Raw genomic sequence first — 23236 nt, 5'->3', positions numbered from 1 at the left:
TCATTTTTATTAGATAATGCCGCAATCCGGCTGGGTACAGAATCACGAGCCACTCAAGCAGGAACAAAACTTTATTTTTGAAAATGCCGCCAATAGTCCGGGGTGTAAGCCGGTCCACCCACGCGGTCACGTCTCCGAACGGGGGCCAGGACCTCCCCCGGAAAACCCTCCTACTATCCTTCCCCAACCAATGGGAACTCTCCAGGAGTCCCGTTCCATAGCAGGCCAAGGTGAACAGCAGGAATCCAATTTCCATATGAATGTAAATCTTCTCAATGGCTAGCTGGCGTCACCTTACAACCAAAGGTGCCATGCATCATAATACCTTGCTGTGGCTCCTAGCAAGATAACATTGAAGTATTTCTCAAAATGTTCACACTTTTTTTATTTTTATCAGCAATGAACAAAATTCCCCTTCTTTCATAACCTTGCCAAAGGTAGTATTGTTTGACTAAAATGTTTGCCAATCTGGTAGATACAAAACAGAATATTATTATAAATTTTATTTGAATGCTTTTGTGAATCTTCTGATGGGCCTCATTCTGTCTTGAAACTTCACAGATATTCTTTTCAGTGATTTCTCAAACTGGCCAAGATTAACAACCACCTACATTTGCTGACTCCAGTAGTCAAATCTCATATCTCATCTTGCTATCTTAGTTCCATTTCACGCTATCCCTAAGATACCTGCTTTACTTGGCTTCTGAACACTGCATTCTGTTGGTTGCTACACCTCCCTGTCCTTTCCTCTTTACTTTCCCTTGTTTCTTTTTCTTCTTTTATGTGATGTTAAAGATTAAATTGGATTATGTTAAAGGATATGAAGTCTTAATCCTTAGGACATTAGAATGTGATCTGATTTGGAAATAAGGAATTGTGGATATAGTTAATGATGCTTTCTGTAAGTTGTTGCTTTTATGATTATTCAAATATCAAATTTTAAAAACATTTTAAAAAGAATCTTTGAAGTATAATAAAGTAATTCTGAAGTATAATGGACCCCTAATTCAATGTGACTGGAGTCCATATAAGAATATGATTATCACTTGATGCAGTCATGCATGTTTGTAATCTCAGCAGCCAGGGAGACTGAGGCAGGAGGATCACGAGTTCAAAGCCAGCCTCAACAAAGGCTAGACACTAAGGGATTCAGTAAAACCCTGTCTTGAAATAAAATACAAAATAGTGCTGGGGATATGGCTAGTGGTTGAGTGCCCCTGAGTTCAATCCTCAGAACCACGAAAGAAAAGGGGGGGCTGAGGATATGGTTCAGTGGTTAAGTGCCCCTGGGTGCAATCCCAAGTACCAAAAAAAAAGAATATGAGAATATGACTATATGCTGAATGAGAATATGACTATGATTTTGGGCAAGAATACTTAATATCATGTGAAATATTTTTAATAATTGCTGCTTCATCAAAACTGTCAGCATTAGATGTCTCTGGGAGAGTTTCACAATCAATACTTTGACCTCTTAAGAATTGCTCTTTGGAAAGATGATGGAATAAAATATCAGAAATGTTTGACTTTAAAGTAGCACCTTTAGTAGCTGGAACATGAAGAGTCATGGTGTGTTGATTCTCTTTATCACACTTTTTATTGGTAACATTTTTAGTAACTTTATCCCACATCGTGGCCATGGCTGTATTTCTGTATGTTTCAGCATGTGCAGCCTTTACTTGAGGTTCATCTCCTATTGGAATAACATCAAGGGTGTCAGTATTTGCAGTAAAATTGTAATCATTGCATGCGTTCATTTGGGAGAGATCACCATCGTAAGGTAAATCCTCCTGTTGCTTATAAGTTGTATCTTCTGAAAAATTGTTTTCATCCATGATTGTGCAACCTGGTGCTTCTTGACCTCTGCTGCCTGCTCCTGCTGATCTTATCATGATAGTTCATCTAGTTTTTATTGATTGTCTTCATTGTGCACCTTCTTCAATGGGAAATGAGTGTCATTGTTAAATACATTAGAATAATGTACTATGATTAGTTTAGTGTCTATGCCAGAATGAAATGGATGATTTTCATTTATAGAAATTCAGTTATAAACATGAAGGCAGAAAACTCAGCCAAGAGCTAGCTAATCCTAAATACCATGTAATAGTGGAGGGAGCAGGGAGATGTTATAATTTTTATTCTTGTTTTCAGTGCTGGGGATCAAACCCAGCCCCTAATCTCCAACCCAGCCCTCATTCATCTAATTTTGAAGGAGACATTTTTGTCTAGTTAATGACCAAATTTTTATCATTCTCCCTTAAGAAATATTGTTTGGAGTTTGTTTTCCTAAAATAGGAACCTGGCATTCAAGTAAAGGATGGATTTATTTATTTAGGTACTGAGTATTGAATCTAGAGTTGCTTTACCACTGAGCCATATCTCCAGGACCCACCCACTCCCACTTTTTTCTAGTTTGAGCCAGAGTTACTGAGGGGTTTCCCTAAGTTGCTGAGGTTGGACCCAAACTTGAGATCCTTCTCCGTAGCCTCCTGAGTTGCTGGGATTGCAGGCATACACCACCATGAATGGCTAGAATAATTATTCATTCCAATAATCCATCCCTATCTATTTCTCCCCAATTCAATGATCACACAGTTTAACAGACTAAAAAGCCTAGGAATTATCCCTGATACTTTCTTCTTCTCCTTTTTTTTTTTTTTAGTTGTGGATGGACACAATATCTTTATTATATATATATATATATATATATATATATATATATATATATAGTGTTGAGGATTGAACCCAGGGCTTCATCCATGCTAGGCAAGCACCCTACCACTGAGCCACACAACGCCAGCCCCTTGACTTTCTTAACAATGATACCCACAGCTGTCAGGAAATCTATAGCTGCTAAAGTTATCCCAAATCTGATCATGTTGCCATTTCTGCTTCTGCTCTCCTTGTTTAAGTCATTGTCTTCTCTTTCTTTAACTGTTACAGTAGCCTTCTAACTATTTGTCTACTTCCACTCTTGCCAGGTTATGATCTCTTTTTGCATAGTGATCTTTTCAAAATATAAAAACTGTGTACCTGCCCCTGTAATTCCCTCTCTCCTTCTTTGTTAGAAAAAAATGGATGTTTCTATTTTTAAAACTATATCTTTACACTCTGAATCCATTTTCTTTCCTCATCAGAGGCTTTATTCTCTCCATTATCCCCTTATTTCCTTTATCTAAGCCCACTGCATTTAAACAAAACATTTTACATAGTTAAGTTAGTACCATTAAAATAAAATAGAGTCTTCTGTCATGTCTCCCAGCTACCTTATCTCCCCCCCCCTTAAGTTATACTTACCATTTGCTTCTCAACCAACTATAGTCTGGCTTTGTTTTCATGCTGTAGAGATTCTAACCAAGCCCACCTGCCTCTTGTTAAGTATTATGGGTGTCTTCTGATCTTTCCATTGTCTAGCTTTTTAAATGTCCTCCTACTCCAGCTTCCTGGGCACTGTATCCTCCTGGTTTTCTTCTGACCTTGCTAGCCATTGCTTTTCAGTCTCCTCCCAAGTATCTTCTTCCTCAGTCTGCCTTTATGTATGTTTTCTTTTATGTTCTATTTTCAGCTTTCTTTTCCCTATTTTTTTTTTTTTGCCTTTCAATCTATACATTTTTCCCGTAGGGGATTCCACATATTTCTCAGGTTGAATAATCAAACACAGGCTGATTGATAATTCCACATCTTGTTGTTAGACTGTACTTTCCTTTTGTGTAATACAAGTTTTTGTTTTGTTTTGCTTTGTTTTTTGGTATTTGGTACTGAGGATTGAACCCAGCGGTGCTTTACCACTGAACTACATCATCAGTTCTTTTTTTAATACTTTTTTTTTAGTTGTAGTTGGACACCTTACCTTTATTTTACTTATTATTTTTATGTGGTGCTGAGGATCAAACCCAGGGCCTCACCCGTGCTAGGCGAGCACTCTACCTCTAAGCCACAATCCCAGCCCTCAATTTTTTTAACAAAATTTCAAATTATTGAGACAGGGTCTGGGTGTCACTAAGGTGTTGAGGCTTGCCTGGAATTTATAGTCCTCCTGCTTTAGCCTCCTGAATTGCTGGGATCACAGGCATGAGCCACTGCGCCCAGCAGCATATGCAAGTATTTCTTGGATACCAGTTGAGACACCACAAGCACAACATGTGTAAACTACTCATTATAATTCCCTCAAACCTTCTGTTTTTCACTTTTCATCACCTCCCTAGTTGCCCAAACCAGGAACCTCAACATTAAGACTTGTGCTTCTTACTCTGTTTCCATGCCACATAAAATCTTGTGGCTATTGGAATATGTAATGTCTTTGAGCACACTATTTCCTTTGCCTAAATATTCCCTTGGTTAATCCCTTTTTTTGGCATTTAATTGAACCTAGGGGTGCTTAATCACTGAGCTACATCCCCCTCTCTTTTTATATTTTATTTTAAGACAAAGTCTTACTAAAGTTGCTTAAGGCTTCGCTAAATTGCTGAAGCTGGCTTTGAACTCTTGGTTGTCTCCTGCCTCAGCCTCCAGAGCTACTTGGATTACAGGTGTATGCCACCATGCTGGACAATTAATTCCTAGTTCTACAGGGAGATAATATAGTATGATGGACAGGAAGGTAGCCTCTAAGGTGAGAATGCTTGGGTTTACATTGAGGCTTGGCTGCTTCTAAATTACTTTAATTCCCCTCCTCAAAAAGGAAGGAAGGAAGGAAGGAAGGAAGGAAGGAAGGAAGGAAGGAAGGAAGGAAGGAAGGAAGGAAGGAAGGAAGGAAGGAAGGAAGGAAGGCTATGTTCTCCTTGTTATTGTATTTATTTCATTGTGTTATAGTTGGTTTTTTTCCTCTTTTATTACAGAGATAATATTAGTAATGGAACTATAAGTTCCTGGGGGCAGAAACTAACTTCTGAATCATCTTATCACTTATGTATAGACCAGGGCCTGGCATATTCATTTATTGACCTACAAATATTTGTTGAGAACCCTTATCTTCATGTACCAAGATACTAGTTTTACAACTGTAAACACAAGAGATCAGGTTGCTGCCCTCACTGGGTTTACTTGCTAATGAAGTACTCAAGCAATAAACAGAAATATATGGATCAGTTTAAACTGTGCTACATATTGGAGAGGAAGTGACAGAAAGATCAAGAAGAAATGTTGTAGGCAGAGGGAAACTCAAGTACAAAGGGTCTGAGTTGGAAAGGTATTTGCAAAGGAGGGAACTACATGAATAAATAAACAAAAGTTGGAATACTAAGAAGCAGCAAAGTAACTTGTCTACCATAGTTGTAAAGTAATGGAATCTATATCCTCTGAGTCCAGTTCAGCAGTCTTTTAACTGAAACATATTGCTAAAACAGTCTTAGCAAAATCGAGTATGGTTACTAAAATGAAGTGAAATGCAAAACCCATTATAGTGCAGATTTTTTTTAATTTTTAAAAAATTAGTTGTAGATGGACGCAATACCTTTACTTTATTTATTTATTTTTATGTGGTGTTGAGGATTGAACCCAGGGCCTCGCATGTGGTAGGTGAGCACTCTGTCCCTGAGCTACAACCCCAGCCCTATGGTGCAGATTTTTATTTTTTATTTTATTTTATTTTAGAGAGAGAGAGAGAGAGAGAATTTTAATATTTATTTTTTAGTCATCAGAGGACATAACATCTGCATTTGTATGTGGTGCTGAGGATCGAACCTGGGCCGCACGCATGCCAGGCGAGCACGCTACCTCTTGAGCCACATCCCCAGCCCTGGTGCAGATATTTTTTTTAAAAAATTATTGACCTTAAAGAGAAAATGAATGTAAATAATAATGAAGCATATAAAATGCTTCCCCCCCCATGCCCTTTGGAATTATTACTATTTTTAAAAATTTTTTAGATTTTTTTTTTAAGAATAAGATACTATTCTTGAATTCTGACTTAGGTTTAAGTGTACAGTACAATTTGAGAGAATTTGAACAAAAGCAGGGAAAATTTATTAAGTGTTTATTCCTTCCCTAGGGTGTGATAGAAACTGTGGTGACTTGGACATGATTCCTGCTCTCGGGGTTTATGTTTATCAGGGAAAAGATTTTCCAAACAGTTTGAGAATTTTCAGTTGATAACTCTAATTTAATGGAAATAATTTTACCATTAAATCTGTAAGATGTGTTATTCATAATCATTTGGTCTAGTACAAGTGCTAAACAAATTGTCAATCTTGAGTAATAGGAGGTGACATAAAAGAAAATTTTGGAGTTTTTGATTCTTGTGAAAATTTATTCCTGGTCTTTGTAAAAAGTTGTCCTTTTAATTTATCAAGTATCATACTTTATTATCTAATTATTTTTTGCATTTATCAGCTAATTGATATAGGAGAGAGTATAGCAATTCCAGATGAATTTTCTGAACAAGAAAGGCAGTCTGGAGATTGGTGGAAACAATTGGTGGCAGCAGGAATAGCTAGTGCAGTGGCACGAACATTCACAGCTCCTTTTGACCGCTTGAAAGTCATGATGCAGGTAGCTTGCATGCTTTTCCTACCTTGTCAGAGTAACTGGAATAGTTCTTTATTATTTTCACAACAAATATTTTAAATGTCTTGGAAAATTTCATACGATTTCCTGTTAAGGTTTTATGCTTTATTTAAAATGTAGATTTTAAAATTTATTTTTAAATAAGAAGTTGTTCTATAGAAGCAAGTCTCTTTTTTATAACCTTTATTTTATTTATTTTTATTTTTATGTGGTGCTGGCAAGATTCTTCTAAGAATTAATTTTTATTTGAAATAATAATACAATCACCTTATTAGATTGATTTTTCAGAAATAAAACTAAATCCATTAGAGAAATGACAAGATACTATTAGTCTAATTTGTTATGTTTATCCTCTGACACCAACATAATTGCATGATTATACTTTCCTATGAAAGTACTGATAATATTTCTAAGAATTATAAAAAAATATTATATGGTATCTAATTACCTTTATTTCAATGAGTGATGTTTTATCAGCAGAAGTTATGAAATAGTATATGGTTTAATCTAGTAAGAATCATAACTAAAATCCATAATTAAAATTTACTATTTGGTGCATACTTTCTCTGCAAGGATATACAAATAAATAATATATAATCTGGTGAATTTAAGTTTTGTAATTAAATTTACATACCTGGGTGTCTTACTGTCTATGAGTATTTTTTTTTTTTTGGTAATATTGGTAACATTTTGGTAATGGACACAGTGTGAAGTGTGTAAAAACTATAGTGTTACATAAATAAGAGCTAAGTAATTTATCTATACTTCTGCTCAATCCAAGATTTTTTGATATCTTACAAACTATATTTACATAAATATGTAATTTTTAGAAAATAAAGACTGTTGAAGGATAGCTTTTAGGAAAAAAAGGCTTCATATATTCATTTCACATGTATTTACTTAGGATCCATTGTATACTAGATACTTATTAGGCATTAGGGGTTACAGTAGTAAGTTAGACACAATATTTAGAATTAGAGAATAGAGGGGAAAATAGATAATTAGGCAAGTAATAATAAAAGGCAATAATTAGGCAAGTAAGTAATGAAACATGAAACCTATGTTATTTTGTATCCAGAGAATACACATAGTACTGTGGGAACACCTAAAAGGGAGTACATACCATTTTCCCTGTCCTTATCACTTCTCACATAAATGTATAATGATATCTTGGTTAATGTATCCAGTAGAAATAACGACTTTTAATTCAACAGACTAAGTGTTGGGACCACACTTTGAAGTAAGGTAATAAGACAACCCATCATCCTTATGAGTGTTTGATTCCCTAGTTAGTGACTAAATTCAGTCAGTTGTTAGGAAAGAGTAAGACTCCAAAATTCTCTATCACATATAAAGATCAAAAACCTGGTTTCTTCACTGGGCTTACTTGCTAAAGATCATCTCCCAATATGTGCAGCACCGTACTATACTGTATATTTTCCATTTACACCTCATTTTTTTATTTTTTGAGAGGCAAAGTTACTGAGGAAACCAGGTTTTTGATCCAGAACCTGTTAGAGATAGTCCACAACATAGCTATTCCATGATGATGATGATGATGATGGTATGGTGATATTGAAATTAATGATTGTCACTTCTAAGTTTTCGTTCTGTGAAAGATAGAAACTATATGGGTGTCATAGAGACAGAAATCAGTGATGATCCGTTTTCTGAGCAGAAGAAAATGGATTGGATTAGGGAGAGTGAAAAAGTATGTACCAAATAGAGGGGGTGTGGAAAGAATGAAAAAAGAAAAGGGAAAGAGAAGAGGATGGGAGACAGAAAAGAAAATGAACATGGAGAATAAATAGGACAGAAGGAGGGAAGATGATAGGGGGAAAATGAGTTAGAAATAGGGAGGCAAAAGTAGAGAGAAAGGGAAAAAGAAGGGAAGATTAGGAAGTGGGAGAAGGAGGGATGAATGGAAGAAGTCTGTCCTTTTACACTGTTCTGATTGTTTAGGCTTTCATTTACAAATATATTGGGCAGTGAAATAGGTTCATTAAACTTGCCCTCTTACTAATGGAAGTATTACTCTTTGAGCTTCATGCATCTGAAAAGGAATACTGTGAAATACAAAAGGACACATGTCTAAAACAGCTTAATTGCAAGGATTTATAGTCTGAGAGTTACTGGGTTTGAATTCAGACTTTGATATACTTTATCTGTGGGCAAGTTATTTGCCTACTCCCTGTTGGAGCTATAAAATGAGAATCATCTCACCAGAGTTATTTTAATGCAGGGAGGTGGTTGGATTTGGCTAGGGGGTGGGTAACTTGGTGGTGGACAACTTGGCCTAGCATGGATGAGGCCTTGGGTTGGATCCTCCTCACCCCTCACTCCCCACACATGGAAATGAGGGGAAAATAAATTAGGTTTTATGAAGTATTTAGCATAATGTCTGTTACATAGTACATAAAATGAAGGCTGCCATTTTTTTGCAGAGAAAAAAAGATGAGAAAGTAGAACTATTATTATTTCATCAAAGACATATTTAATTTTCTTTAGCTATTTGTTTTGAATTTTAAATACTTTATTTTCAAAACAAAATAAATACATGCCTACAAAAAAATCTGGAAAATAGGACAGTAGAAAGAAGTTATCTATCTTCTCATCACTCAAAATAGTTATTAATAGTGCCTTAGTGCATTACCTCTTGTCTTTTTATGTTTTTTGCAGAATAGTGATTACTTTTAAATAATTGATAGTTTTTTGCGATTAATAGTATAACATGATCATATTCACATTACTTCATATTCTTTAAATACAGTTTGTAATGACTAGGCAATATTTCAAGTGGAAGTGTCATACCTTATTTTGTCATTTAAAAGTTTCTTAGACATGTAGATGACCTAAATTCTCCTCTTTTAAAACTGTTATTCATAATTTTGTGATGGACGGAACATCATTACCTGAACCTTTTTTCATTTTAGGATTATTTGTTCAGAAAAATTCCTGAAAGTTTAATGATGACCATATTTAAGTCTGTGTGTATCTGTGTGTGCATGCATGCACACATATACAGCTAAATTATTTTTCAGATTGGTTCTAACAGAAGATGAGAATGCCCATTTTGCCTTGCTTGCTCATTATTGTTCTCTTAGAGGGTGCTTTACTACAATTTAACTTCCACTTTCTTAAAAATAACATCTTATTATAAAATAATATATTAGAAAAATAGGAAAACAGAAAATCATAAAGGCAGACATTAAAATGATCTGTAATTCTCATGTGTTCCTTTGCTAGAAATTCTATAACAAAGTACCACAAATGGGCTTAAACAACAGAAATCTATTGTCTCATAATTCTGGAGGCTTAAAGTCCAAAATTAAGGTCTTATCAGGGTCGGTGCTTTCTAAGGGATATGAGCAAGAGTCTGTTCCTGGTTACTCTTCTCCTAATCTATGTTACATCTCTGTACCAAAATTTCTCCTTTTTGTAAGGATAGCAGTTGTATTAATTACAGTACACCATGAGGATCTCATTATAATTTGATTATATCTGTAAAGACCTTATCTCCAAATTAAGTCATTCTGAGGGAAAAGGAATTAGGACTTTAATATATGAATCTTGAGGGGTACAGTTCAATTCCTAATACTGTGATACCCCTAAGTATACATTATTGAAAAACTCAGTACATTTTCATTCGTTCTTTTTTCAGTGCATATTTAAATGTACTATTACAATCTTATAATATTAATTTATTTCTGTCTTCCATAAGTTATTCTTTTCTTTGATTTTTTATTATATTCCAATACCTTCAGTGGTTGACTAAAACTTCAGATAGTACCAAAACGTATATGTACTATGTTTTTTCCTATATATATATACCCATGATAAAGTTTAATTTTTAAATTAGGTACAGTAAGAGATTAACAACAACAACTGATAATAATAAAGTGTAACAATTACAATAATATACTATAATGAAAGTTATGTGACTTTCACCTAGGAAGCATGTTACAGTGTTTCTTTGGCATATCCAAGTTGCAAACATCACTACTCTTGTACTTTGGGACCATTATTAAGTGAAATAAGGGTAACTTGAACATAAGCATTGTGATAATACCAGAACAGTAAATGTGATAACTGAGATGGCTACTAAGTGATTAATGGGTGGGTTATATATATAGCGTGGATACACTGGAAAAAGTGGTGATTCATGACCCTGGAGGACAGAGTGGAGCTGGACAGCCTGATTTTATCATGCTGCATAGAATGGTATATAATTTAAAACATATAAATGATTTATTTTTATTATTTTCCATTTAATATATTTGGACCATGGAAACCATGGAATTCAAACTATAGATATAGGGGGACTGCTATGATTAAAATATATGTTTAGATACAAGAAAATATTAATATATCAATTTTATATGTCACTGAAGGAAAATTAAATTGGGGGTTGAAAAATTATGAATTCATATATATATATATATGTATAATTATGTCATTAGTAATACCAATGCTATATTGTCAGAAAAATAAACTGAAGGAATAAATAGATTTTCTATTTATTTCCAGGTTCATAGTTTAAAGACAAGAAGAATGAGGTTGATGAGTGTGTTTGAGCAGATGGTAAACGAAGGAGGAATTTTTTCTCTTTGGCGAGGAAATGGTACAAATATTATCAAAATTGCACCAGAGACGGCACTCAAGATTGGGGCCTATGAACAGGTAAATGTTATTGGCTAAGGAATTTTAAATGAAGATTAGATTTTAATGTAATATAAAAATTTAGACTTTTATGAAAGAGAAAATGGGAATGTACATAAGCAATAGTTATCAATGTAAACATTAATTTTATTTTCATTTGATGACTGTTTGATTGCATATTGCTATTATCTACAAAGAAAGGCTGCATGGATAACATTGTATCATCAAAACTGATGTTTGTTAGTAATTCTTCTAATTTCACTGTCATAATGTGACATTAAAAACATTTCATAATTGTTTTTTCCTTTAAATAATTTGAATGTTTTGTGGAATTGAATGTTTCAGTTCATTTATTACTAAGTAAAGGATTAATCTCAATTTAATCAAGTGAATAACAGATAAGAAATATACATTGAATTAAAAAATTTGTTAATCTAATTTAGGATTTTACTTCAGAGGCTTGGGTAATTTACTTTGAAATGAACTGTATTTACTTTTGAATATTATATGTTATTTGTGTCACATAAGTGCCCAAGAATGCTTTGAATGTGGCTCAAACTTTTCATCTTAATTGTATACCTTGTAGTAATTCTTTTAAAAAATTTTATTTTTAGCATATGACAATCAAAGTGCTTATAGAGGAAATTTTGTACCCTAAATTGGAAATAAGATTGCTGGGTACAAAGGATCCAGTTGAAGTTAGTAGTCCTGAATATAACGTGATATCAGGAAGCATGCAGATGTATAAAATCTTGCTTACAATAGGTTTTGAATTTTGTCAATTTCCTGGATTCCGATATTTATTCTGTGGCTACCGTGAGCAAGGTCTTATGCTGTAGTCTGGGGCTACATGAGTAAACAAGATAGAAATAGTTGATCTGCTCTTTTAGACTTTACTTCTATCAAAATTAGTTGTTGGGAGCTGGGTGGCTACATGAGTAAACAAGATAGAAATAGTTGATCTGCTCTTTTAGACTTTACTTCTATCAAAATTAGTTGTTAGGAGCTGGGTTGTGGTTCAGTGGTAGAGTGCTTGCTTAGAATGTGTGAGGGTTTGATCATCAGAACCACATATAAATAAACAAAACACAGGTCCATCAATAACTAAAAAATGTTTTTAAAAATTAGATGTTGAAATTTAAAGAGGGTTCATCCAATTTAGTGTACAAAAACAGCATGTTATAAAAGTACAAAAGAAGCAGGGAAGTCTGTGTATTCCTTATTGTTACCAGGAACATATAGGTTTTATTTGTGATATCACATATAGGTGGGAAAAAATGGCCTAGACCTTAAGTCATCAGTATGCCATCCTCACTACTCATGGTGACACAGGACAACACAGAGAGTGCTCCAATGATGCACTATTCATTATTAATTAGGACTTTGGCTTCACAGTTCTTTCTAGTCTGCTACACTGGCAATAAGCAACCATGGACACACTTTCCCTGTTTAGAACAAGACTTGACTAGAGAAAGCAGCAGGTTTCCCACTTCTTATCTTTGGCCTCATCTTGGTTACTGCTAGCCTTTCCAGGGTACATCACTTCACGGGGTTAAGAGCTCTTCCAGGACTCTAGCACATAGACCTCCTGATAGCTGATTTATTACAATGAAAAGATACAAAGCAATATTGATGAAGAGCAAAGGTGGATGGGATGAAGTTCAGAGGAAACCAGAAGTAGGCTTTCAAGGGTCCTTTTCCAGAGCTCTTGCTTGATTACTTCAGCAATGAATTGTGACAACACATGTAAAATGATCTTTACCAGAGAAACTCGTTAGAGTCTTTGTGCCCAAGGTTTATTAGGGATGGACTCTCTGCCTAGCATGTACCAAAACAAGCAGGCATTCAGCATAAATTATATTGTCTGTGTAAAGAGTTTATGCACAGTGAGCCATTCTTGACAGAGAATGATGGGAACCCTCCCCAAATCCAAGTTCCCAAATAGAAGCCAAGGGAGAACTTTGCAAACAGGACTTTCAAGGGACACCACTCTCTGGCATGCTGAATTAATTCTTTTCTGTACATAAATCATTTTAGAAATGTCACAATGAATCACACAAATTTCTCCTGTAAACTTTTATTTAACTTAAAAAAATACTTGTTGATTCTTTGACATCAAGTGATGCTATTATTTCTTATATTGTTTTTCGTCTTCTCCCTCTGGTTTATTGATGTGTAATTGAAAATTAAAATAGTTTATTTATGGAATAAAAATAATTTATGTTTTAATATATGAGTATATTTATTACTTTAATATACATATCTATCCTCTTAGCAAATTTCAAGTGTACAATACAATATTGTTAATTATATTCACTGTTATATAAGAGATCTCTAAAATTCATTCATCTTGTATAAGTGAAACTTTGTGTCCCTTGATCAACATCCCCCCATTTTTCCTCTTGCCAACAATTATTTTACCTTCATATTGCACATACAAAATAATGTTTGTCTTTTGGCATCTGGTTTATTTGATTTAGCATAATGTTTTCCAAGTTCATTCATATTGTTAAAAACGGCAGGATTACTTCTTTTAAAAGACAATTCAGTCTTTTAAATTTTCTATGTATCTTATAATTGTGTTGTACATACACCATTTTTTCTTTATCTATTCATCAGTGGACATTTAGGTTTCTTTCATATTTGGGCTATTGTGAATAATGCTGAAATAAACACAGAACTTCAGATATCTTTTTTGAGATATTGATTTTATTTCCTTTGGATATATATATATATGCAGAAGTATGATTACTGGATCAAAAGATAGTTATACTTGGGGTTGAACCACCATTTGACCCATTCCACTCCTTGACTTATACCCAAAGGACTTAAAATTAGCATACTACAGTGATGTAGCCACATCGGTGTTTACAGCAGTTTAATTCACAATAGCCAAGCTATGGAACCAACCTACATGCCCTTCAACAGATGAATGGATAAAGAAAGTATGGTATATATACACAATGGAATACTACTCAGCTATAAAGAAGAATTTGCCAGTAAATGGATGGAACTGGAGAATGTCATGCTAAGTGAAATAAGCCAGTCTCCCAAAAATCAAAGGCTGAATGTTCTCTCTGATATATGGATGCTAACCCATAACAAGGAAAGGTAGAAAGGGGAAGTATAGAAATTCATTGGATTAGACAAAGAGAAGGGAGGGAGAATGGGAACAGGAAAGAGAGTAGAATGAATCAGACATAACTTTCCTATGCTCATATATGAATATATGACCACTGTGACTCTACATTATTCACAACCACAAGAATTAGATCAAAATTATAATAGGTTGCACTATATATATATATATATAAAATATGTCAAAATATACCCTTTTGTCATGAATATCTAAAAAACCAGTAAAATAAAAGGTAGTTATATTTTTAGTTTTTATGGGAATCTCCATATTGTCATCTTTGGACTTTATGATAATAGTCATTCTAACAGTTGTGAGGAGATAAGTCCTTGTAGTTTGAATTTGTATTTCCCTGATGATGAATGGTGTGCACCTTTTCATACAACTGTTGGCCATTTTTATGTTTTCTTTGAAGAAATGTCTATTCAAGACATTTGTCCATTTTAAAATCAGATTATTTGTATCTTTTGCTATTGCGTTATAGTGGTTCCTTACATATTTTGGATATTAATTCTTTATCAAATATATGGTTTTTGTTTATTTTTTCCTACTCTGTATTTTGCTTTTTAAATCCACTTTGTTGATTATTTCTTTTGCTGTGCATATATTTTATAGTTTAATAACATTCTACTTGTTTATTTTTGTTTTTGTTGCCTGTAATTTGAGGTCATATCTGAAAAATCATTACTGTGATCAATATCAAGAAGCTCTCTCCAATGTTTTATATGAAATATTTAATTTTAATTCAACTTTAATAAAGATATATCACTTAAAAAAGAAGATATTCCTCTAATAATTTTAGTTTTACGTCTTAAGTCTTTAATTTGAGTTGATTTTCTACATCTACCTATTAAAATTCTCAATGGTCTCATTTCTCAGTACCTATTTTCTGTATTAGAAAATACAGCTTTCTGTTACTATAACAAAATACTTGAGTCATGTTGTCATTCAGAGGAATATTGACTGCTTTCACATATGACCAGGTTTCCTTAAAAGATAAATCCTTGAGTAAGAAAGTGATGTTCTCATTAAATTAGTTCTTTTAGAGTAGGTGCAGAAGAGTTAATCAATAGGATGGCATCAAATTAAAAACTTCTACACAACAAAGGAAATAATTAGGAATAGGAAAAGAGAACCTACAGAATGGAAGAAAATCTTCACTAACTACTCTTGTACAGAAGATTAATGTCTTGAATATATAAAGAATTAAAAAAAACCTCTACACTAAAAAATCTGATAACCCAATTAATTAATGGGAAAATGAGTTAGACCATTATCCAAAGAAGAAATGCACAAATTGTCAACAGATATATTTAAAAAATGGTCAACATCATTAGCAATTAGGGAATTGCCAACCAAAACTACACTGAGATTTCATCTCACACCAGTCAGAATGGCAATCATCAAGAATACAAGTAATTCCTATGTTCATATATGAATGCACGATCACTGTAACTCCATATCATGTACAACCACAAGAATGGGATACTAATTAGAATAAGCTATACTCCATGTATGTATAATATGTCAAAATATACTCTTCTGTCATGTATATCTAAAAAGAACAAATAAAAATATGGGAAAATATTTTAGGAATACAAAAAATAATAAACACTGGGGAGGATGTGGATAAAAATGAACCCTTTTACACTCTTCGTGGGATTATAAATTAATACAACCACTAGGAAGTCAATACGGGGGATCCTTAAAAGACTAGGCATGGAACCACCATATGACCCTGTTACACTACTCCTCAGTATTTATCCTGAGAATTAAAGTCATCATACTACAGAGATACACGAATACCCATGTTTATAGCAGCACAGTTCACAATAATCAAACTATGGAACTAAGCTTAGGTGTCCATCAGCAGATGAATGGATAAATAAAACATGGTATACATACACAAGAGATTTATTTAGCCATAATGAAAAATGAAATTATGTTAATTGCAGGAAAATGGATGAAACTAGAGACCACCAAGTTAAGCAAAATAAGTTAAACTTACACAGTCAATAGTCCTATATTTTCTTTCATATGTGGAAGCTGGAGAAGAATAGGAAAAGAAAGGTGGGGGCAGATCTCATGAGAATCAAAGGGAGATCAGTAGAGGAAAGGGACCAGGGGGCAGGAGGCAGAAAGAGAGGGTGGAAGTGCTGGGGGTTGACACTGGCCAAATTATTTTTATTTTTTATTCTACCCACTGAAAGCCCTCTTTCTTTGTCAGGAAAGTCTAGTCATTCCCTTTTCCTTTCATGCCCTAACCTCTAATGATTGCTTGGTTCTCTGAAGATAGGGGGATTCTCAGGACACATGAGAATTTTAATAGGTTTGAGTGATATACTGAAGACATGTTTGTAAGAACATGAAAGGGGGTGGGCTTTGTTCATGGTTCATTTTTCATTTAAATTACATATTCCATTCATGTGTTATGATTTACGTTAGTTCTTGTTAAAACTTCACTTTTAGGTTTAGATTTCTGTTTTTCTTTTTTTCTACATGTTTTTATAATAGCTTACCCATTACTTGAGCTAACTGGAATAAACTATGCCTTATAACAAAAAGAGCCCCTCATGTTACTGTTCTTGATTATCCAGGAACCAAACAATGTTAAGTGTTTTCTATGTGTAAAGCATGATGCTAAAAAGTGATAAAAGGTACAATCCTGTCAGGCATGGTGGTGTCTGCCTGTTAATCCCAGCTACTCAGGAGGCTGAGGCAGAAGGATCACAAGTTCAAAGTCAGTCTGGGCAATTTAGTGAGATCCTGTCTTTAAAAAACAAAGTCTGTAGGTGTAAGTCAGTCATAGATTGCCCCTGGGTTCAATCACCAGTACCAGGGGGAGAAAATAATACAATCCTTGTCCCCTTTGTGTAATTTGCATGCCACATATGAAATAACACATTCATCAATGTGCTTAAGTAATTTAACACTCCTATTCGTTTATTCCACAAAGAAAAAGGAAAAAGGAGACTGAATAGAGGACTCTTACTTAACTTTGTAATACAAGTAATTGGAATCAGGTATTCTACTGGGTTGTGCTAATGTCAGTTATCTGATATATGTTTTAACATAAATTTATACTATTAATGTTATAAATTTAGAAAGGTATTATTACATTTCATTAATACTATACATTTTAACACTTTCGTTTGCACAGTTTAAGAAATGGCTTAGTTTTGATGGTTCTAAAACAGGAATTTTTGAAAGATTTATAGCTGGTTCATTGGCTGGAGCAACTGCTCAGACCTGTATTTACCCCATGGAGGTATGTATTATTATAAAATTTTAACTAAAACCATGTTTAAATGCAAATTATAACTTCTTATGAATGAATTCCAGATAAGTATTTTATATAATAATGTAATAAATTGTTTTATAGCTACAGGTTTTAAATCTCATGTCACTTGAACTCAGTGTTTTTTTAAAACAAAGATAGTATTGGAGATAGACAAGAATATAAACAGTAATTTATTGTTTGATTGATGGATGGATAGAATCATTTGTTTAGTAATCAGGGAAATTTGGATAGCGTACCCACTAAGTTTAGCTGTTTTACTTAGCTAGCTGTTATACAGGACCCAGAAAAGAGTCAGGGATTTTGATCATGTAATTTATAGTAGAAGGGAAAATAAATACATCATTAATGATGATTCAAAATAGGAACAGTAAATTCTAGGAGAGAGATCCATATACCATGTTATGGAAACTCAAAGGGGAGAAATTATTTTTAGCGAGGGATTTCATGAAAGGGGGGAATAAAATCTGTGAGCATGGCTTAGAATTTGGCATGCAAGGATTATGAGGAAAGGCATTTTAGGCAGACATTTAACAGCTTGAGCAAAGGAATGGAGGTTAAAAATGTCAGTGTGTTTAGTTTTGGACTGGACTTTTAAGTGAAGGGTTGGGACCCAATAGGAAAGCCTCTTGAATTTAACTTTAATTCCTCAAAAAATTAGAAGCCATTAAAGACTTTGGAGCCTGCAATGTGATCTTAGTTATTGTATCCATTTTTTTTTCTTTTTCTTTGTCTCACTTTTTTTTTTTTTGAGAAGAGATTAGAGAGATCATTCCCTCAGTCAGGGAAATGATAATAAGAGCTCAAATTATAGGGAAAATTGACTCCTCTTAGAGCTCTTGTGAGAATGGACAACTTGAAAAATGGAAAATAGGAAAAAATGGAAGGAAGAAAGTGAAAAAGTCTGTGCGCTGAGTGCCTGAGTGTTAGAAGAGTTGTGTCTAGGTTAGAGTCCTAATAGAGGTAGAGGATGAGGAAGGGAACCAGATGAGATCAGATCTACATTTATTTAATTGTAGCAGTTGGTGGGACAACCAAGTTATTATTTTCAGCAGGCAGTTGCAAATGTGATACTGAGACTTGAGATTTCAAATCTTGGCATACCATCTGCAGAGAGGTGTTAATTGAAGCCATGAGATTGCCTAAGGAAAATGCAAGGGTTTTGTTTTGTTGCTTTCTTTCTTTTTTAATGCTGAGAAAAAAAACTTTTGAGATATTAATTTAGGGAATAAGAAGAGAAAGTAAAAGCATGACAGTGAAGATTTACTTGTGTAAGAGGAAAGCACACGTCCTTGGAGAAGACAGAAAATTTTAAGAATGGGTTCTGCAGAAAGATTCATGAAGCAAAAGACTTCCTATTGATGGCACAGAGGCAGCCCCACCAAGTTATGTAGTTTGCCCAAACAAGACAAAATTTATTCTTTTGTCTTCCCTGTTTGGGAGAGCAATTTCTCCAAGCATGTATAGAGTGGCTTTTAATTAAGTTAATGGAAATTTAGACAAGGAATGAGACTATTAGAATTGTATCTGGCTTGGGAATATTTACAGAGTCAGCTGGAGCCTGCTGTTGTCTTTGTAGTTTCTGTGATGTCACCACTTTAAGAGCCCAGAGTTATTTTAAGTTATATATTATAGGTCTTACTATTTCCCTCAGTGTACATTTTAAGCATATATAGAATTTTTTCCTATTGGTTTTTCACTTTAACATGGCCACATATTTTTTTTATTTCAAATGAATTTGTTTCAGAACATGTTGCCTTATAGCACATTAAAGGCACACTGCTTAATTTTCTTGTTTGAATATTTTTAATGTATTTGCTGTTGCTAATTAAGACCTAGCTGTTGAAAAATTATAGTTATTGTTTATGGTTGTTTTCTTTTTTGGTTTCTATAAAAGTTTGTAAACATCATGGTACGATAAGCCTCACTAGTTTGCTAGATTAGCAGAGTGAATCTAATAAATATATTTTTCTTATGTTCTTTCATATATAGGTAATAAAGACTAGACTGGCTGTGGCTAACACTGGAGAGTATTCAGGGATTGTCGACTGTGGCAAGAAGCTTCTGAAACAAGAGGGTATCCGAGCTTTATTTAAAGGCTATGTTCCTAACTTGCTGGGCATTGTACCTTATGCAGGCATAGATCTTGCTGTTTATGAGGTGAGTTCATTCTCAAAATGTGACGTTATGGGTTAAATTTGAGAATATGCACAACAGTTTTTTTATTCTAAAAACATGATTATAAATCACTTTTCATTAAGCAGCTTTTGACTGAGGAGTGAACTGAATGTTTTTATTTTTGTTTTATATGTAAATATAAAATATAAGTTATTTTATATTTACATGTATAAGTTATCTTATATTTGCATATATATTTTATATTTACATATAAAACAAAATAATAATAACTAATAATTTTAGTTTGTTTTTGGTGAATTACTTCTTGGTAAGGATTATAGATAGATATTCCAATAATATAGTGGTTTTCAACCCTGGATGCAAAATTGAAATCATCTATATGTAGATCTTTTAAAAAATAAGATTGTTGAGCTATTTCCTGAGACTTTCTGACTTAATCATCCCAGGAAGAGGTCTGGGATCCAGGTTTTTTGACTGCCCAGAAGAATCTGTGTGCAGGTAAGATTGAGAACATGAACGAACATATCATTGCCATCTAGGAAGATTAGACCTGAGGGGAGAAATACCTGGGTTGGAAATGAGAGCCAGCATGGAGATAGGCTAAAAATCCTGACAGTGCTGTCCTGATGAGGCAGGACTCTAGGGTACTCCCTTTTAGCTGGTCATTTCCTACATCTGTCTCAGGAAAATCCTTTTAACAACATTCACCATTTGTTTGTAAGAACTAGGTGGGAGTGTATGATTAGAATAACTCAGATTTCATTCTCAATATGGAAAGGAGAGCTTTCTAGGCATAGGTCTGTAGTATTTTTGGCAAGTAGTACCTCCATCATGTGAAAAATAGCTCATCTCATTTATCACTATAACAAATAAATTATATTTTTGTAGATGTTTAGAGTATGAATATTATGGCACATATTTTCCTTTCCTTTGAGTTTCCTGGTTTCTGTGATCTTATTAAAATAAATGTGTTGCCTCTGTATAAACAGAAGAAATGGGCTTTCTCCATTCTTTTATGTCTACAGTTTAATATCTGTAGCTTTCATACCAGTGCACCACTTTTTTTTTATTGTTACATGATTGTAATAAGTGTGTACCATGGAAAGATATTATGGAATTTATTTTTCAAAACATCAAATTCTACATTTGGATAATTGTCAGTACATAATAATAAAGTAGCTGCTACCCTTTATAAATGAACAATTCTAAAAGCACTCAGTGATGTTTTAAGTCTATTATTTATAAATATTTTTTCCAGCCACTTTTATTCAAGGAAAAGAAAATTTGGAAAGAGAGTCTCTTAAAAACTAAGAAAGTGTGGTTTCATTAACCTGTAGTAGATTGTGCAGTCTTCCTCTCTATAATATTTTGTTAATCTCTGAGAATCTTCAGAACTTTGTTCTGGTCTCTATCTTTAAAACCAAAATAAATAAGCAAAGGAAAACAAAACAAAATGCCCCCCCTAAAAAACAAAAACAAAAAAATAAAATAAATAAATAAAACACACAGAGAAACACAAACATATGAGAACTCAAAATTCAGGTTACTTATTTGAAAACATTTGTGCATCCTGTCCTTGATATGTCAGTGCAGTAGCCTCTCTGTACTAAAGTTTATTCATCTTAGAGTTGCATAGTAGTTAAAAGGATATTTATTATTCTCTCTCTGCCAGTTTTTGAAGAATCATTGGCTGAAGCACTATGCAGAAGACTCTGTAAACCCTGGGGTAATAATTTTGCTGGCCTGTAGTACATTGTCTCACACTTGTGGTCAGTTAGTCAGCTTCCCTCTGTATCTCATTAGAACACGCATGCAGGCTGACGGTGAGTTTTGTCTTTTTAATGAAGTAATAACTAAGTAGTATGTTTTAAATAAGTGTAAACTAATGATTTCAAAAACAGAAGAACTTATAAAATCTTATAAATAAAGCAAAAGTTAACTTTCTAATTTAAAGCATGAAATTTGAAATAATAATTTAATTGACTAGAGCCTTTTGTGAATTGTAGGTTTTATTTCTTCTTCAAAGCTCTCTTTGGAACTCTCCACATTTTCTTCAGTAACTGATGATCTCATTGAGGAGTTTTTGTTTTTATTTAGATTCAAAAATACCACGTAGAACAATAGAAAAGGTTTTGTCCCTTCAAACTTAATCAAAGTTTACCCCATAGAAACAAAGTTTTTTTCTTCTTGGTTCTGCTATCACCATCATGTCCCACATCAGGAACTTAATATATTTATGGAACTGAACTCACTTACATTGATTCAGTCTACTTAAGGAGGGGTCATTAATCAGAAGGATGATATCTACTTTGTTCCTCTCAGAGTGAAATTTAAAAATTTAGATTTTAAGAAAATACCTTTGTGACTTTTAAAGAATAAAATAAAATAAAATAAACAACTTCACATTATCCCATAATCTTCTTGAGTGAACCATTTAAGGAGTTTACATGGCATGTGAGATTCTTTTACATTCTCTTTCTTCCTCTTTTTTTTTTTTAGTTAGGCCTTGGGATTTAATTTATATTGCATATTTAATTTATACTGCATTTAATTTATATTGCATTTCCCTCTCCATTCCACCACACATCCATTCTTATATCGAACTAGCTGTATCATATGTAATTCCAAATGCTCCTTGGAGATGCTTTGTGAAAACTTTCAGCTTTTTCAATAGAACTTTCTGCAGTTATGGAAATATTTTATAACTGTACTATTTACTACAGTGGTCACTAATCATATGTGGTTGACTCTCATGCACTTGAAATGTTACTAATGTGACTGAGGAGCTCAGTTTTTAGTTTTATTTAATTTTAATTAAATCTCAGTAGCTACATGTGTCTTGTAGATATCATATTGAACAGCACAGGACTATTCTATATGAAGGGAGAGAAGCATACTCTGAAATAATTTCAACTTCTGTAAATTCTAATTTATCATTGAACTATCTTAATACATAAATTTTAAATACTGAATTATACTGATCTTTTTAAACTTATAGCTCTGGTGGAACAAGAAAAAACACCTATGATTCAGCTCATCCAAGAAATATATAAGAAAGAAGGAAAAAGAGGATTTTACAGGGGTATCACCCCTAACATCATAAAGTTGCTTCCTGCAGTAGGCATCGGCTGTATCGCTTATGAAAAAACGAAACCAATTTTGGGATTAACCTAGAAGTGAAATATCAAATTGTTATCATTGTCATAATCACTGAATCATAAGATAATGCCTGGGTTATAAGGAGATCATACCTTTTACTAAAAGGAAAGAAGTATCAAATAACTGTTAAAAATATTCTCTTTATTTTATCTATTATAAAATGTATAAATTAAATAATAATTTTGGTAACTTTCTTTAATAATTTTAAATCCTTAATATTTCCCAAATTATTTTTACATTTCCTGCCAGTCTCCCTTGAATCCTAACTTGAGATTTATTTTTGATTGATTTTAATATGGCATAGAGTAACATAAAACATTTGGTCAGTTGTAAGAGTTTAT

At 33.4% G+C, this 23236-nt stretch overlaps 1 protein-coding gene across 1 annotated transcript in view; it reads left to right on the top strand.

Moving 5' to 3' along the window:
- Positions 1-22963, top strand: part of LOC101957297 (mitochondrial adenyl nucleotide antiporter SLC25A24) — a 52250-nt gene extending 29287 nt beyond the window's left edge. The window contains exons 5-10 of the mRNA XM_005339114.3: positions 6331-6489; positions 11032-11184; positions 17460-17567; positions 19590-19757; positions 21409-21559; positions 22735-22963. Coding sequence (XP_005339171.1) covers positions 6331-6489; positions 11032-11184; positions 17460-17567; positions 19590-19757; positions 21409-21559; positions 22735-22910 — 915 coding nt within the window. The 3' untranslated portion in view covers positions 22911-22963. The remainder of the gene's footprint in view (positions 1-6330; positions 6490-11031; positions 11185-17459; positions 17568-19589; positions 19758-21408; positions 21560-22734) is intronic.
- Positions 22964-23236: the final 273 nt, after the last annotated feature.

Source organism: Ictidomys tridecemlineatus, chromosome 11, assembly GCF_052094955.1.
Source record: "Ictidomys tridecemlineatus isolate mIctTri1 chromosome 11, mIctTri1.hap1, whole genome shotgun sequence".
Taxonomy (NCBI): Eukaryota; Metazoa; Chordata; class Mammalia; order Rodentia; family Sciuridae; genus Ictidomys; species Ictidomys tridecemlineatus.
This window is presented reverse-complemented; position numbering and strand designations above follow the sequence as displayed.